This window comes from Saimiri boliviensis, chromosome 1, assembly GCF_048565385.1.
Source record: "Saimiri boliviensis isolate mSaiBol1 chromosome 1, mSaiBol1.pri, whole genome shotgun sequence".
NCBI lineage: Eukaryota > Metazoa > Chordata > Mammalia > Primates > Cebidae > Saimiri > Saimiri boliviensis.
The window spans coordinates 95022381-95035475 of record NC_133449.1 but is presented as its reverse complement, the minus strand read 5'-3'; the positions used below and the strand labels follow the sequence as shown (position 1 = coordinate 95035475).

Genomic DNA, 13095 nt, shown 5'->3' with positions numbered 1-13095 from the left:
GTCAATAGTCAATGTCATGATTAGGAACACTGCTTCCCATTAATAGCTGTTTTCTGCCCTAGGATGCTCATATACAGAGAAGCAGACACACTTCTATACATAGATTTAGCGCAAGAGAGCTTAAAGATGCACACGCATGCTTTTTCTGAGTTCCCTCTCATAATGCACTGAGCTTCATCGTAAGTGGAGCATCCAAACCAAACTGTAATCATCATTTCAGGTTGCTACGTCCAGCCTTATTCTGTTCTCATCCTCGTGAAGGGCTGGGAGATGTGGCAAAGAGTGCAGTCATGGGGTGTGAAGAGGCCTTGGGAGCCTTGGCCATCTTTGTTTTCATGGGAGACAGAGTTGGGGAGAGGGCGGGGGATGCATTAATGAAATGCCGCAGAACTGCTTTGCAAGCCAGCACAGACTAGACCCTAAAGGGGCAATGTCTGGGGAACCCCCAGAAAGATAGGAAGCAGCAGTGTCCCCCAGAGTTCAAAAGACTCAAGTTCAAAAAGACTCAAGAGAAAAGACTCGAGCTCAAAACCCGATGCCACCATTATGTGATCTTAGGTGGGTGCCTCAGGCCCACAGGCCTCAGCAGACTCATCAATCGAGATACAAATGATCCTTCAGAGGGCTTTCGGGGCTTAAATAGGACAATATGAAACCTGAAGGGTGTGTTTCAACACCTAGTACATGTTAAGTCTTTAGTACAATTTTATTGTCATTATTATTTTTACTGTCACCATCAGCATTGTTGTTATGGAAATTCTCCTTTGAGCTATTATGCTTGGAAATGAGAAAAGATTTGCTTAGAAGAACTCACCTTTTCTCATCTCCCTGTGCTCAGAGATTGAGCACATGCTGCTGAATTCAGGTGGGCAATTTCCCCTCCATCCCATTAAGGGAAGTTCAAAATGGAAACGAGGGGAGAGTGCCCAGGGCCCAATCTCTAACCCATCTGGAGTCCAGCCACCTGGCCCCTCCATGGGTTTGGCACCCTGCTGACAAATCTAGGCCGGGTGTGGGGAGGTGGGGGGTATCAAGAACATTTTCACAGGGAGCTGAGTGAAAATCTCCTGGGAAAAAAGCTCCCTCTGGTTCCCCTCCTGGTTTATTGTGAAGACAATGGAATCACTTATGTTTCAGTTCATGCTAAGGTGACAGTAAAGAGTTTTCTGGTGAGTTAAGAGGTGGAGTCAGTCCAATCTCATTTCCCTCCAGTGGGTAGCTTTGCATTCCACCCCTATTCTCCATAAAGAACACACCCATGCTGAAACTGATGGCCAGTGACCACGGTTGGTAATTCAATTGTTTCTTTGAAATATCACCACCAACCCCACCACCCCAGACCTTGTCTTCACTAAGTTTCTCCAATGGTTTGGGAAACCTGTTCCTTGCTTTCTCAACCCCCATTGTACAGAACTGTAATATCCTTAAACCATAAGGCTTGGCTCAGGAAATTTGAAAATAGAAAACAAATTTATCTTCAATGCTTAATGCACCTATCCCTTAATAAAATATGTACAAAACTTTTTTTTTCTTCTCTCCACAAAAATACAATTTGGCTGTTACCCAATGCCATTGACCTTTCTAAGATGGCAAGCTAAAATCAGTTCATTGGCACACTGGCCCTGCGCCCAGAGTGCAAACGAATGTGCAATCAGGGGCCTGTGTGGAGCTCGCTCTGAGTGAGGAACTTTCTTCAACTTGCCCAGTGGCTCCCCCTCTCCCACATACGGAGCTGGAGCTGGGCCTGGTGGGCTGGTCACGTTTAATGTGCTTAACTAAAGAGGAAGCTCTGTACCGCCTGGGAAAGAGGGAAAAGATGGAGTCCTGGTCAGACCCAAGCTCTCTGAAGGGGTTTTCATGTAGCTGCAACTTAGTTCTCCTAGTTCACCGATTTTACTACAAGGGTATCCCATCACAGCAGGTCTAAGAGCCTCACAAGGAGACCTTTGCATCCAAATAACACATGGTCTAATGTACCCAATTCACCAAAGTCAGTACTGGAAAAGAGCATTATCTTCAAGATGCTTTTATATTTATAATAACGGACATTTCTTACGATCACATCACAACTGTTTTAGATGTCTTGTTTTTTGTTTTGTTTGTCATTGTTATTGTTTTTCTTTCAGTACTCTGAGTTTTGGGCTAAGGGCAGTTAATAGTAGCCAGTCCTGATTGGCCAACATCTGTTTCTTTAGAGGAACCTTACTTGCCAAGTAGCTGGACAGCAGTACTCATTTGGTATTCATGGGAAGTACTTGCCGAACAATAATGACAATAATTGCCTCTGATTCTTGTGTTTACAACACTGCCAAAGTATCATTAGGGCCTTATTTATAGATAATAATGCTTATTAATCACAAGTATTTGAATTTTGGAATGTATTAGATTAATATTCTTTTGTACCTCAGTTCTGTACTAATGCTGTGAAAGACATTTACTGAATGCAACTCATTGGGAATGCTTATTTTGAGCTGCAAAATAATGTGTGTAATTTGCAGGTGAAAGATAAAGAAATTACACAGCTACCTCTCAACAGTCTCCATCGCCATCAACGGCCAACATGGAGAATTAGACCCTACCTCTGAAATAAGAAAGGAAAAAAGCAAAATAAATATCCCTATAGATATTATTTTTTAGAAAATCTTATAAATACTTATGCCAAGAGAAATTCCTGGTAATAAGTCTATTACTTTGTTTTGCCTTAAATCTTCCATGGACGGCATCGCTTTATTGAAAAGGGTCTGGGGTGAAGAATAATTAGTGATTCTGGAACAATTTCACACTATATAAGTTTTTGAAGGCTCAATGAAAAATAAATAGAATAGGATGACTAATAGTTGTAACCAGCAAAATACAATCTTAGGTTTAAATGCCTACTTGTTTAACATCCTTTATGCACTGAGTCACTAATATCTTTGTATATATTTAATTTCGGTACAAACAAACATTAAGGCTATTAAGTAGTTTCCTATTTTTACGTGCATCTATAAATAGGAATCATTAAAAATTTCAAAAGATTAGCACATTTTTCAAAGGTTAATCTGAAAATACAATTTCTATTAATAAAACAACTTTTTAAATAAATAGAAACCATTACTAACTCATAGGTTTCACTTAGCTACTCTTTCTCTTGAAATTATAGCAAAAATGAAATCAGCAATTTTTTTTGTCCAGCGCATATTTTTACTTATTCTTGGAATACTTAAGCTTTATGTGTTAGAACAATACTTCACTTATTTAATTAGATGAATATAAAATGAAGTGACATAATTTCCCAGAGAGTTTCAAGAAAAACAGAAAGATCATTAATATAAAGTCTAGGTGCTCTTTCTAAAATCATATTTGCAACTTGATATATTTTTTAATGGGCTGCAATTTTTGTTTACTATTGTTCTTTAGATTAAACCCAAATCATCTTCAATCTTATCCTGCTCTACCAAAGACTACTTTAAAATAGTCAACAGGCCTAATTACCACCTACAATATTTAACCTTGTCCTTTCTTATTCTCTTTTGCCCCCAAACAGAAAGTAAAGACACCGCACCTATCAAGCCACCAAATTACACTGAGAAAATTGTTCTCCCTAAAACACCCTTGAAGATTTGTTCAGCAAATGTTTCAAGTCAGAGCACACAAGGAGACGAAGATCCTAATTCAATAAATGTATAATGCTAACATTTTAATCCATTGCTAAATGTAAATAACTTTAGTGATCCCAGTTGGACTATTTAACATTAATTTAAAGTATTTTATAATATAGCATGTGTCTCCTCTCATGGGGCAAAGTAGAAAGGTGAACAATTATCTAATAACTGCTATCAACGTACTGAGCAAAACCTGGCAAGTCATGCCCCTCAATTCCTTTTATTTATATCTGGGGTAAATGTCTTAACCCATATAACGACCTCCACTGGAGGCCCATTCAGGTGTGTGTATCCATCGCTGTTAACATCGGTAGAATGAAGAATAAAGCAACAGCTTAGAGAATTGGTTGATATCTTACAAATTGAATCACAGATAGCCAGTCCAAACTGTTCAAATTTCACTCATTTTTTTTTAACAGCTAGAAGGGAGAACAATAATGCCTGCATTATCCAAATAATTAATTCAATTCTCCAATTTATTTTGCCTTCAGTAGACACCGTCTGCTTCTTTCTCTAAAAGACACTGGTAGTTGAATGAGGAAAGAAAATAAATGTGTTTTGAGAGAGCACCAATATACCTCAGTACACTCGATGTGTTTCATTGATAATGTCTAACCACTCAGACTGAGAACCTTCAATCCCCCTAGGGTGTCTCTCCAAGCCTTTCTAAATAGCCTCGTCCAACTCCTTACAGACTTGGAGGTGGGAGGAAGGAAAGAAAGAAGGGAGAAAGGGAGGGAGAGACACGGGGAGAAAGAAAGAACCAGAGTAAGAAAGAAAAAGAAAGTGAAAATGGTTAGTCTATGAAGTTGAAGTTGACATTTGAGGGTATTGAAAAAATAATTAACAACGAAAAATGGTTTGACAGAATAACTTGTACTCCACCAATATCCCAGCAGTTTTCTAAGAGCCTAGTTGGATATGAAACTTGAGATCTGTCAACATTTTATAGTTGCCCTGATTTAATAAGCATTTTTCCTTCTTTTCTTTAACTGCCAAATTTTTTAATGAAATTGAATCTTGGATGCCTACATTCTGGGGAGTTTTATTTGCTATATTATAGTTCTGTCTGCTTTTAGGCCACAGAATGCCAAAGTATTTATTCTTACAAATCTTTCTACATATGTAATTTGAGTCTACTAAAATAGTCCTTTACCCACTTCATTAATTAAGTTGACAGAAAAGATTATTTTACAATTTTGCAGCAAATGACTTTTCATCCAAATTTTTGAATGAACGTTGCGCATTTGTATGTTATTTTATAGCCTATGCCTCCTCAAATCACTTCACACCATCAGATATAAAACTTTTTAACACAAAAGACTAACTTTTGCAGTTGATCTGAAACCTCAACGAGAGTAAAATTGTTTTTACCCCTTTCCAAGTAATAGTCTTTTTTTTTTATTTTAATTTTCACTTGTGGTATTTTCATCATTTTAACCTCAAACTTTTTAGGAGATTAAGAAACAAACCTCAAAAACTAGTTAGGCTAAACCGATTTCTATTTTCAGAAGCTCATCAGTAATATTTAGACATCACCAATGAGTCATCAGTCTTTTAAATACTCTCTCTGAAATCAACAAGCAATAAATCACATGTAGGAATAAATGTCATCATAAACATCATATATGGTTTTTTTGGTAAAGAAATATACATTTACATAAACATGAATACAAAATATTTTATAATTCAGTACAAGTAACTCTCATTACATAAGAGAGCTCCTTTTATCATGGTTCTCTATAAAACTTCAAACTTTTATCATTTTGATTCCTTTATCAACTAGGACAAATAACACTTAGAGTAAAAAATTCTGGTATATCATTTCTCTGCATTTTCTTAACACAAATGAGCATCTGGACCCTTGCCAATGAATGCCAATGTATTCATTTTAACTGTAGTTCTTATTTTAACCAGAAAAGGCCTCTGAAAATCCAAAGATTCAAAATACCCCATTTCAAGGAAGCAAATAAGTAACCTGGCATCCCATATTATACAAATCAAGTATAATATATGCCTCAAATTTGCTTTTACATTTTGAATTATCACTAGACTACTGAATGTCTTTTAATGCATATAGAAGACTATAAGATCAATTCGTTAAAAATGTTTTCTTTACAATAGAATAAAAAAATAAAAGGACTAATCTCTTTTATTGCCTCTAAAATTTAATTTTTATTCTAAGACAACAGTTTTTTATGTGTGGAAAAAAAGACAAAAAAATAGGTACTTGACTTTAGATGAAATGTTTATATTTTAAATATGTTGTCCTTATTTTATGTAAAACAAGTTATTCAAGTTCACAGTACTTTTAAAGGGGGTGTGCATAAAATATTAATACTATGAACCTATTATTTACTGATTTCTGTGGTGCCATCTACAGTTAGCACAATTCAGATTTCAAAACAAATTCTGAATTTTTTTCAATATGAATAAGATTCACTCACTTCTTATTTTAAGACTATCTGTTATAGAACGTATTGTTAATCATAGAAGTTTGGTATATTACACATGGGCATGTTATATGCAAATGTATTCAGTTGGGGTATGTATATATTTTGTTATGTTATGTACATAAACATCTACCCTTGTGCATATGTATATTTACATCATGTACAAATATGTGTAGTATATTACCAAACTGTACTATACTTAAGGAGGAGGAGGAGCTTCCAAGGATTGCCATACAATATTTTAGTTAACTGAGTACTGTTTCCTGTGAAAGTAATTAGATTGTTTTTTGTTTTTTGCTTTTCACAGTCCCAAAGGTGGGTGTTTATAGACATAGTTTAGTAATTCGCTGTTTTCCAAAAGCCTGGTCTTAAAATTTTATGTCAACAAATGCTTTAAATAAATAAAAGTGATCCCCTCCTCTTCACCTTTCCCTTATTTTAGGAAGGCCTATGGGCAAACAGCTTGATAAATAATTCAGAGAAAAGCTAAACCTTGATTCTAAACACAAAAGCTCACCCAGTTAAACACTCACATTTTACCATTAACATTCTTTGTTAAAATTTACCTGCCTATAAATTATCTTTTGAAAAAGAGTGATTGAAATTGTATCAAGACACTAGCTGGGGAGGGCCTTTGGCAGATGCTAGTGAGTGTGTTACTTAGAACCCTTCTCTAGGACAAGAGGTCCCATAAAGAATTACGGCTAACAGTAAATTCATCTCATGTTAATAAATCCGAGACAGAAAACATATATATCACAGGTATTTTAGACTTCGTGAAAATCTTTAGATGCAAACAACAGGGCAAAAAGACGACAACTAAAAGCCGGAGCTCTGCTTCTCTTTAGAATCCCTCTGAATCTCAGGTTTTCAAAAGTACATTTCGGCAACTGGGTTCATGGCCTCATTGAGGGACAGGAATGTTTAACCTTTTTCTGAATTTTTCTGTCCTGTTTCCCCTTGAGAGTAGAACAAACTTGGTGGGACCAGGGAGGGAGGGAGGCCCTGGTTAATGTTTTAAGAAGGGGGAATGTAATTTGGCCCAAGTTTTCTTCTGCTAGTTGCCTTTTCTCTTATGGAGAGATCCTTGACAGCCCTTGTTTTGTATGAAATTATGGAAATCAAAGACTGGGAAAGGGGCGTCATTATTTCAGAATTGAAAAGGTATGGGTGTCTTTACTCGAACTCTCTCCCCGCTAATTTCCCATCACTGGAAAGAAGCTAGTAGGTTGGAAAGGTGCACAGGAGGGCTACCACTGGTCAGCTATATAAACAGAAACCCCAAAAGTAAATTGCAACTGGTTCCTACCTCGTCCCATCACTCCAAAACTAAAAACAGCCTCTGCGCAGCAATTTTTAAGGCCAAGACAGAGAGAAAGCAGATACCCAAGTCCCCAAACGTGGCTTCCTGGTGCGTGAAATCCAGCCTAACGAGCAGGCTGGATGATGGACATGCCCTCGACTAACATTGTCCCTTTCAGCCTGGCTCACGTGGGTCAGGGTGTCCATCAAAATCCCCGGACCACAAGGGGGATCTCTTTGGGAATCAGATTGGGAAGACTCAGGCGAAAGAGGGAGATGCCTGTGTAGAGAAACCGAGGAGGGGGCGGGGGAATAATCAGCTCTGCTCTAAGGTTGCAGATTTAGATCTCAGGCTGAAAAGGATATGCTTGCACCAGAGCATCCTGTAGCGCCTCCTGTCCTGCCCTGCCCTGGCCTGCGCGCGCACCGCACTCACACGCACAGCCGTCCTCGCACGCGCACACTCGCACACTGCTCCCCGCCGCTCTACCCTCGGGACTGCAAGGGAAACTGCTCCTCCGGGGCGTGCTCGCCGTGGGTGAGGCGGCACAGCCAGCCCAGCCCAGCCCAGCCCGGTGCCCGGCGCCGGTCGCTGCCCCTGTGGAGAGGCAGCGCGGCCTTCCGGACTCCGAAGCGCGCGGGCCGGCAACTAGGCGCGCGGCCGCTGGCACACGCGGGTACTGCCCAGCGCCGACCGGAGAAGGGGCGCGACAGGGTTGGGGAGGGGGTCACGCCGGCTGCCCCACCCCGCTCCTCGCCTCGCTCCGTGGCCCTCTCTCCCGCCTTCCTCTCCCACCCTGCCGCTCCCCGCCGACGGAAACTCGCGTTTGAAAAAAGCGCCTGCGGGCGCCCCGGAGCTGGCGGGCGGCCGTGCGTGTGCGCGCCGGCGGCCCGGGACGCGGCCAGCGCGGGGACCTCGCGCAGCAACAGCGCCCCGGCGGGCCTTCCGGTGCCGGCCTGCAGGGGGCGCCGGCGCGCACACGCCCCTCCGGGTCCCCGCCGCCCGCCTTCGCCCGCTGCGGAAGGTTAGGAAGGAGGCCCCGGATGGGGGCTGGTTCCCCGCGCGCCTCTCCGGAGGGTCGGCGGAGCCCTCAGGCTGGTGCTCACCCGTAGGACCGGGACGGGGTTGTCACACTTGTCACCAACGACGGGCCGCGTGGCGTCGCAGCCGGCTTTCCAGTCTCCGTGGCTGGCGGAGGCCGCGGGGCGGCACGGGGAGTGTGCCTCCCTGCGGGCTGGCTCTCTGGACTCAGTGGTTACCGCGGGGTCGGGAGGGGGAGCCGGCCTTTTCTCTCCTCGCGGAGCTGCGGGAGGCGCCGGAAAGTTTCCCACCGCTGGAGGGCCGGAGGCGGGTGGATCGAGAGCCTTGTTTCCCGCTGGGTTGGCCCGAAAGTGCCAGAGGTCTCGCGGGCGAGCAGCGCCCTCGGCTTCCCCGGCAGTCACCCCAAATGCACACCCTTCCCCTGGCCGAAGGAACCCCAGGCTGCCTGGGAAACGGCCCCCCGCGGACCTGGCGGGCCCTAGGGTGGAGAGCCCGGCGGGGTTGGGGGGACCGGCGAATCTGCTGCGGGCGCAGCGTCGGGGCGTCCTGCCCCTGCCCAGCCGGTGGGCCGCGCCTGCCTTCCCGCTCGGTGGGGCTGTGCGCCCCCACCCACAGGAGGGCCCATGCTGCAGCAGCGTTCGAAGGGGAAAGTGGGGGCCACGTTCCCAGAGGAACAGAGTTCCAGACCTCTCCGGGCACTGATGGGGACTCCGTCGGACCCACGGGTTCTGCAAATACTCCAGAGGGGTGCCCAGGGCCGAAGGTGCCTCCTGAGCAGACCTGAGCCTGTGAAACTCCGAAAGGGTGTCCAGCTTCCTTTCTCACTCCAGAAGTTCAACTGAGCTTCTTGTAATGACTGTCCCCCGCTCTGACCCGGCCCCACCAGCCCAGCCGAGGCCAGAGGTGTGCGGAATTTTTTTTTTTTTTTAAAGACCCACATCTTGTAAATGTGAGATTTTTATCAGGCAGCACAGATTACTTAAAGCGTTCCATTTCTCCGCGATCCAATTTTATTAGGATTTACTCTCATTTGTGCTCCGCTTCTCTGGGGAAATAATGCTTTGATTAATGTAATCCTGGCCCGGGATCCGCCACATGCCCCTCGACCCTCTCCCAAGAGAAGGACCCTATTTGACAAACAATAACAGAGCGGTAACTCTTGCAATCTGCCCACACCTTTGGGGTTGGCTGGGGAGAGGGTGACACACGTTCACTCGCCGCTTGCTAAAAGCAATGGCGAGAGGAGGGAGCAGGGTCTACATGAAGCAAACTTTCCAGACGCAGAGCCCTGACTCTCAGTCCCCGGGGCTCGCCGGGAGGGGCCCGGGCGAGAGAGCGCGTGGGTACGTGGGTGCCTTGCGCGCCTGCCCTTTGCCTGCTCAGGATGTCCGCCTTTGTCCCCCGCCACGGGCCTCCACGGCGGGATCTGCGCGCCGCCGGTTAGGCAGCCCTCCACCCGGGCGCGTCCACAGCGCTCACCCGCGGCCCTCAAACACCTCGAAAGCAGATCTTAGGGTTAACTAGGCACCGACCTGAGGCGCCCTGCAGCTGCCAAAAGCTCGACCGGAAACCTAGAACGTGGGACCCAATTCACCGGTTTTCCTCATCCGTACATGCATCCATCCATCCCTGCATGCGTACATGCATACAATACAAATCCCCGGACGCTGGCACAGAGGGCTGCGCCTCGCCCTTGCTGCGGGCTGAGAGTGGGTACCCGCTTCCAGCTCGTCCTCCTCCCGCGCAGCCCCGGCCCCCTCCCCGAAGGGAGAACAGCTCAATTACGAAAAGGAGCCAAGGAACGAAATCCCAGGCTCAGAGGCGCCCGCTGTTGCTCCTCTGTTCCCTGTCCCCGTTGCGCAGTCCCCACCCCCACCGTCCCCAGCTCGGGGAGGGCGGGGACGCGGCGGTGCGAGGGGTCCTGCCCTGCTCCGCCGGAACAAAGCCCGCCGCGGGAGCCCGCGGCCGCGCACCGAATCAGTGACAAAGGCAAGCGGGCGGCGCCGAGCTCCAAGTCTGCGCTCCTACGGCTTGGCGGGAAGGAGGCCCAGAAGATGGGGTGCGATTTGCACCCGGGTTTTCCTGGGCTGCGGCATTTCACTCCTGTGTACCCAGTGGCCTGTTAGGGTGACTCAGCGTTTATCTCGTCGCCTCCCTGCTGTCCCATCTCCTTCTCTCTTGTCTTTTTCTGTCCCTAGTCTCCTTCACCGCTCCCTGCATTTTAAAATCCGCCTCACTCCCTGTACCTTACCCGCTTCTCACTTTGCCCTATTTACCTCTTTCCCTTTTTCTTTCCCATAGAAAAGCAATGCTAATTCGACTTCTGAAGGCCGCTCTAGATGTTCAAATAACAGTCTGAAAGACCTTGCTGGGCAGTGCTCAGGGAGAAAAGGGGAGTAATGGGACCCTTTTAATTTTATTATGCAAACTGTGAGCTAAATAAAATAGAACGTCCTTAGAATGCGATCTAAGGAAGCGGAGCTTAGCCCTGGAGCCCCACAAATCGCCACGGACTCGGGAGAAGTCGCTTCTGGTGCCCACAAATCACAGGAATGGGGGCGGGGGTGAGAGGAGGACCCCGCCGCTGTAGAACAGGGACCTCTGCGCTGGAGCCTCCAAAACAAACCTTTCTGGGGAAAGTTATCATCTTACTTTCTAACCCTGGAAAGGAATTGCTTGACCAGACCCCTCCAATAAAATCATAGTATTTTCGAATTTAGGATACTTTACTAGTCAGTGTTTCTCCAAGCGAAGTTTTACTTGTTTGTTTTAGTGACGTGAATTAAAAATGAAGGGAACGCAGACATTTGAGCAATATATACCTTGACTTCTGGAGGCTTTTTGTACCCAGATTTAATAGTAAATTAACATTGGACGTGTATTAAATGGCACTGTAAGCCTGAGCTCCTTCCCTTGGGCTTTATTGAGTAACCAGTCCTCCTACCGAAAATTTAGGGAGAGAGGTGAGCATTCAAAGCAACATCAGACACGTAACTTTTAACTTGAGACTAACAAACTCAAGCTGCCTGAATCTGCAGTGAGCAAGGTCACTTAGCTCTACCACCAAAGGGTCTACCAGATATGTCCGTGCTGAAAGTGTATCACTGCAAACCATGGTATTTGTAGTATCAAATATCAACGAATATACCTAGCACTGTATTTTTTAAGTGAACAACAATAAATACACTTTCTTGAAAACATGCCTGAGGCTCGCTATCCAGGGCTGGCATTGGGGCAGCTTAGGGCCCAGGGAAGGAGTGAGATAGTGAACTGGGTGTTTTGGCATTCACTGGAGAGGAGACCACAGAAGCACAGTTTGAGGGAAATGCCGAAAAGAGCAGCCACAGCCTGACGTGCTGCATCTGCACCCAGCTCCTCAGACAATAGCTAAGTTCAAATGTCAAAAAAAAAAAAAAAAAAAAAAATCTAATAATAATAAAAACAGAGGCGCCAAAGTGCAAGAATTGTTTTCTGGGATGTATGCCACATGAATCTCTTATCCACCTCCAGACTACCCTGTTCCGACCCAGAAAGGCGATACTGTATAATAATTTATGAGGAATACAGAGTGTCCCCAAGATGGAGAGAGCAGTTCAATTCTGTTAGGATCACCACAAGCTCAAAGAATAAAACCGCTTTTCTGGTAAAGCTGAGTTAATATTTCTGGGTGTTGTTTTTACACATACAAATATAAAAACCACCAATGTGACCTTGGAATGTTTTTCTAGCTAGGAAATGACCAAATTTTGTTAATGAATCATCATCATCATCATCATCATCATCATCATCATCATCTCTGGTCAATCAGCTGGGCTCTATGTTACCTAGCCCTATGAATTTAAATTTGAAGAAGAGCATTGCACTCAGCAGGGAGGCAGGGAGGGTGGTGAGGGGGCAGGCAAGAACAGTCCATCACACTGTGTCAGCTCCAGCTTCCCTGGCGATTGGTAGCTTTCATTACCAGACTTGTCAGGTGCACGCCCGCACGCAGCTCGAGTAGGCAAACTGCTGGAAATGGGTTGTTTTAAAAGCATTCGCTCAATTACCAACTTACTGTGCTTTCTTAGCTTATTTCTCACAATCTGAAATGCCTTGTAGTTTAAAGCTGTCCTATAAGTATCAGAAAGAAAGCTTCTTGCTTTCAGGTAAGAAATCATAGTGTCTTCGAACGTACAATTACTCTGCCACCATCTAAAAACCTAAGTACTTGCTCCTTTTCTATAGATCAGATAAATCAGTTATCAAAGTGGTACAAAGAATTAGAAGAAACATTGCCAAAACTTAGCAAGACCAAGAAACAACTCATCCACTGCCAAGACAACAAATCATTTTTTCCCACCCAAAAGCTTCCGTGGAAGAGCCGTCCCCTTTGCATATAACACAGAGTGTGGGTTGCGAATATGCTTAACATTTTAATTTGTAAATGTTAATGGTAAATGTGCTTCCGAACTGCAGCGATATCAGGGCACCTTAACATTCTCAAATGGAAACAAATGAGTAAATACTCACTTTGTGTTTTGTACATTTGACCCAGGTAATGTTTTTCATTCCCTCATTTGGCAAAAAGCAATTTCGCCATCCTCAACAATTAAAAGTCTGTAGCTTTACCCAGCACTTTGTATCTTAATTCATATCCAGCTTGATCACTTCCACC

The 13095-nt window shown here is 44.6% G+C and overlaps 1 protein-coding gene across 1 annotated transcript in view; it reads right to left on the bottom strand.

Annotated features, from left to right (window-relative positions):
• Positions 1–9538, bottom strand: part of LOC101053791 (uncharacterized) — a 101140-nt gene extending 91602 nt beyond the window's left edge. Inside the window, exons 1-2 of the mRNA XM_074397227.1 lie at positions 9466–9538; positions 8507–9261 (exon numbers count right to left, since the gene is read on the bottom strand). Coding sequence (XP_074253328.1) covers positions 8507–9261; positions 9466–9538 — 828 coding nt within the window. The remainder of the gene's footprint in view (positions 1–8506; positions 9262–9465) is intronic.
• Positions 9539–13095: the final 3557 nt, after the last annotated feature.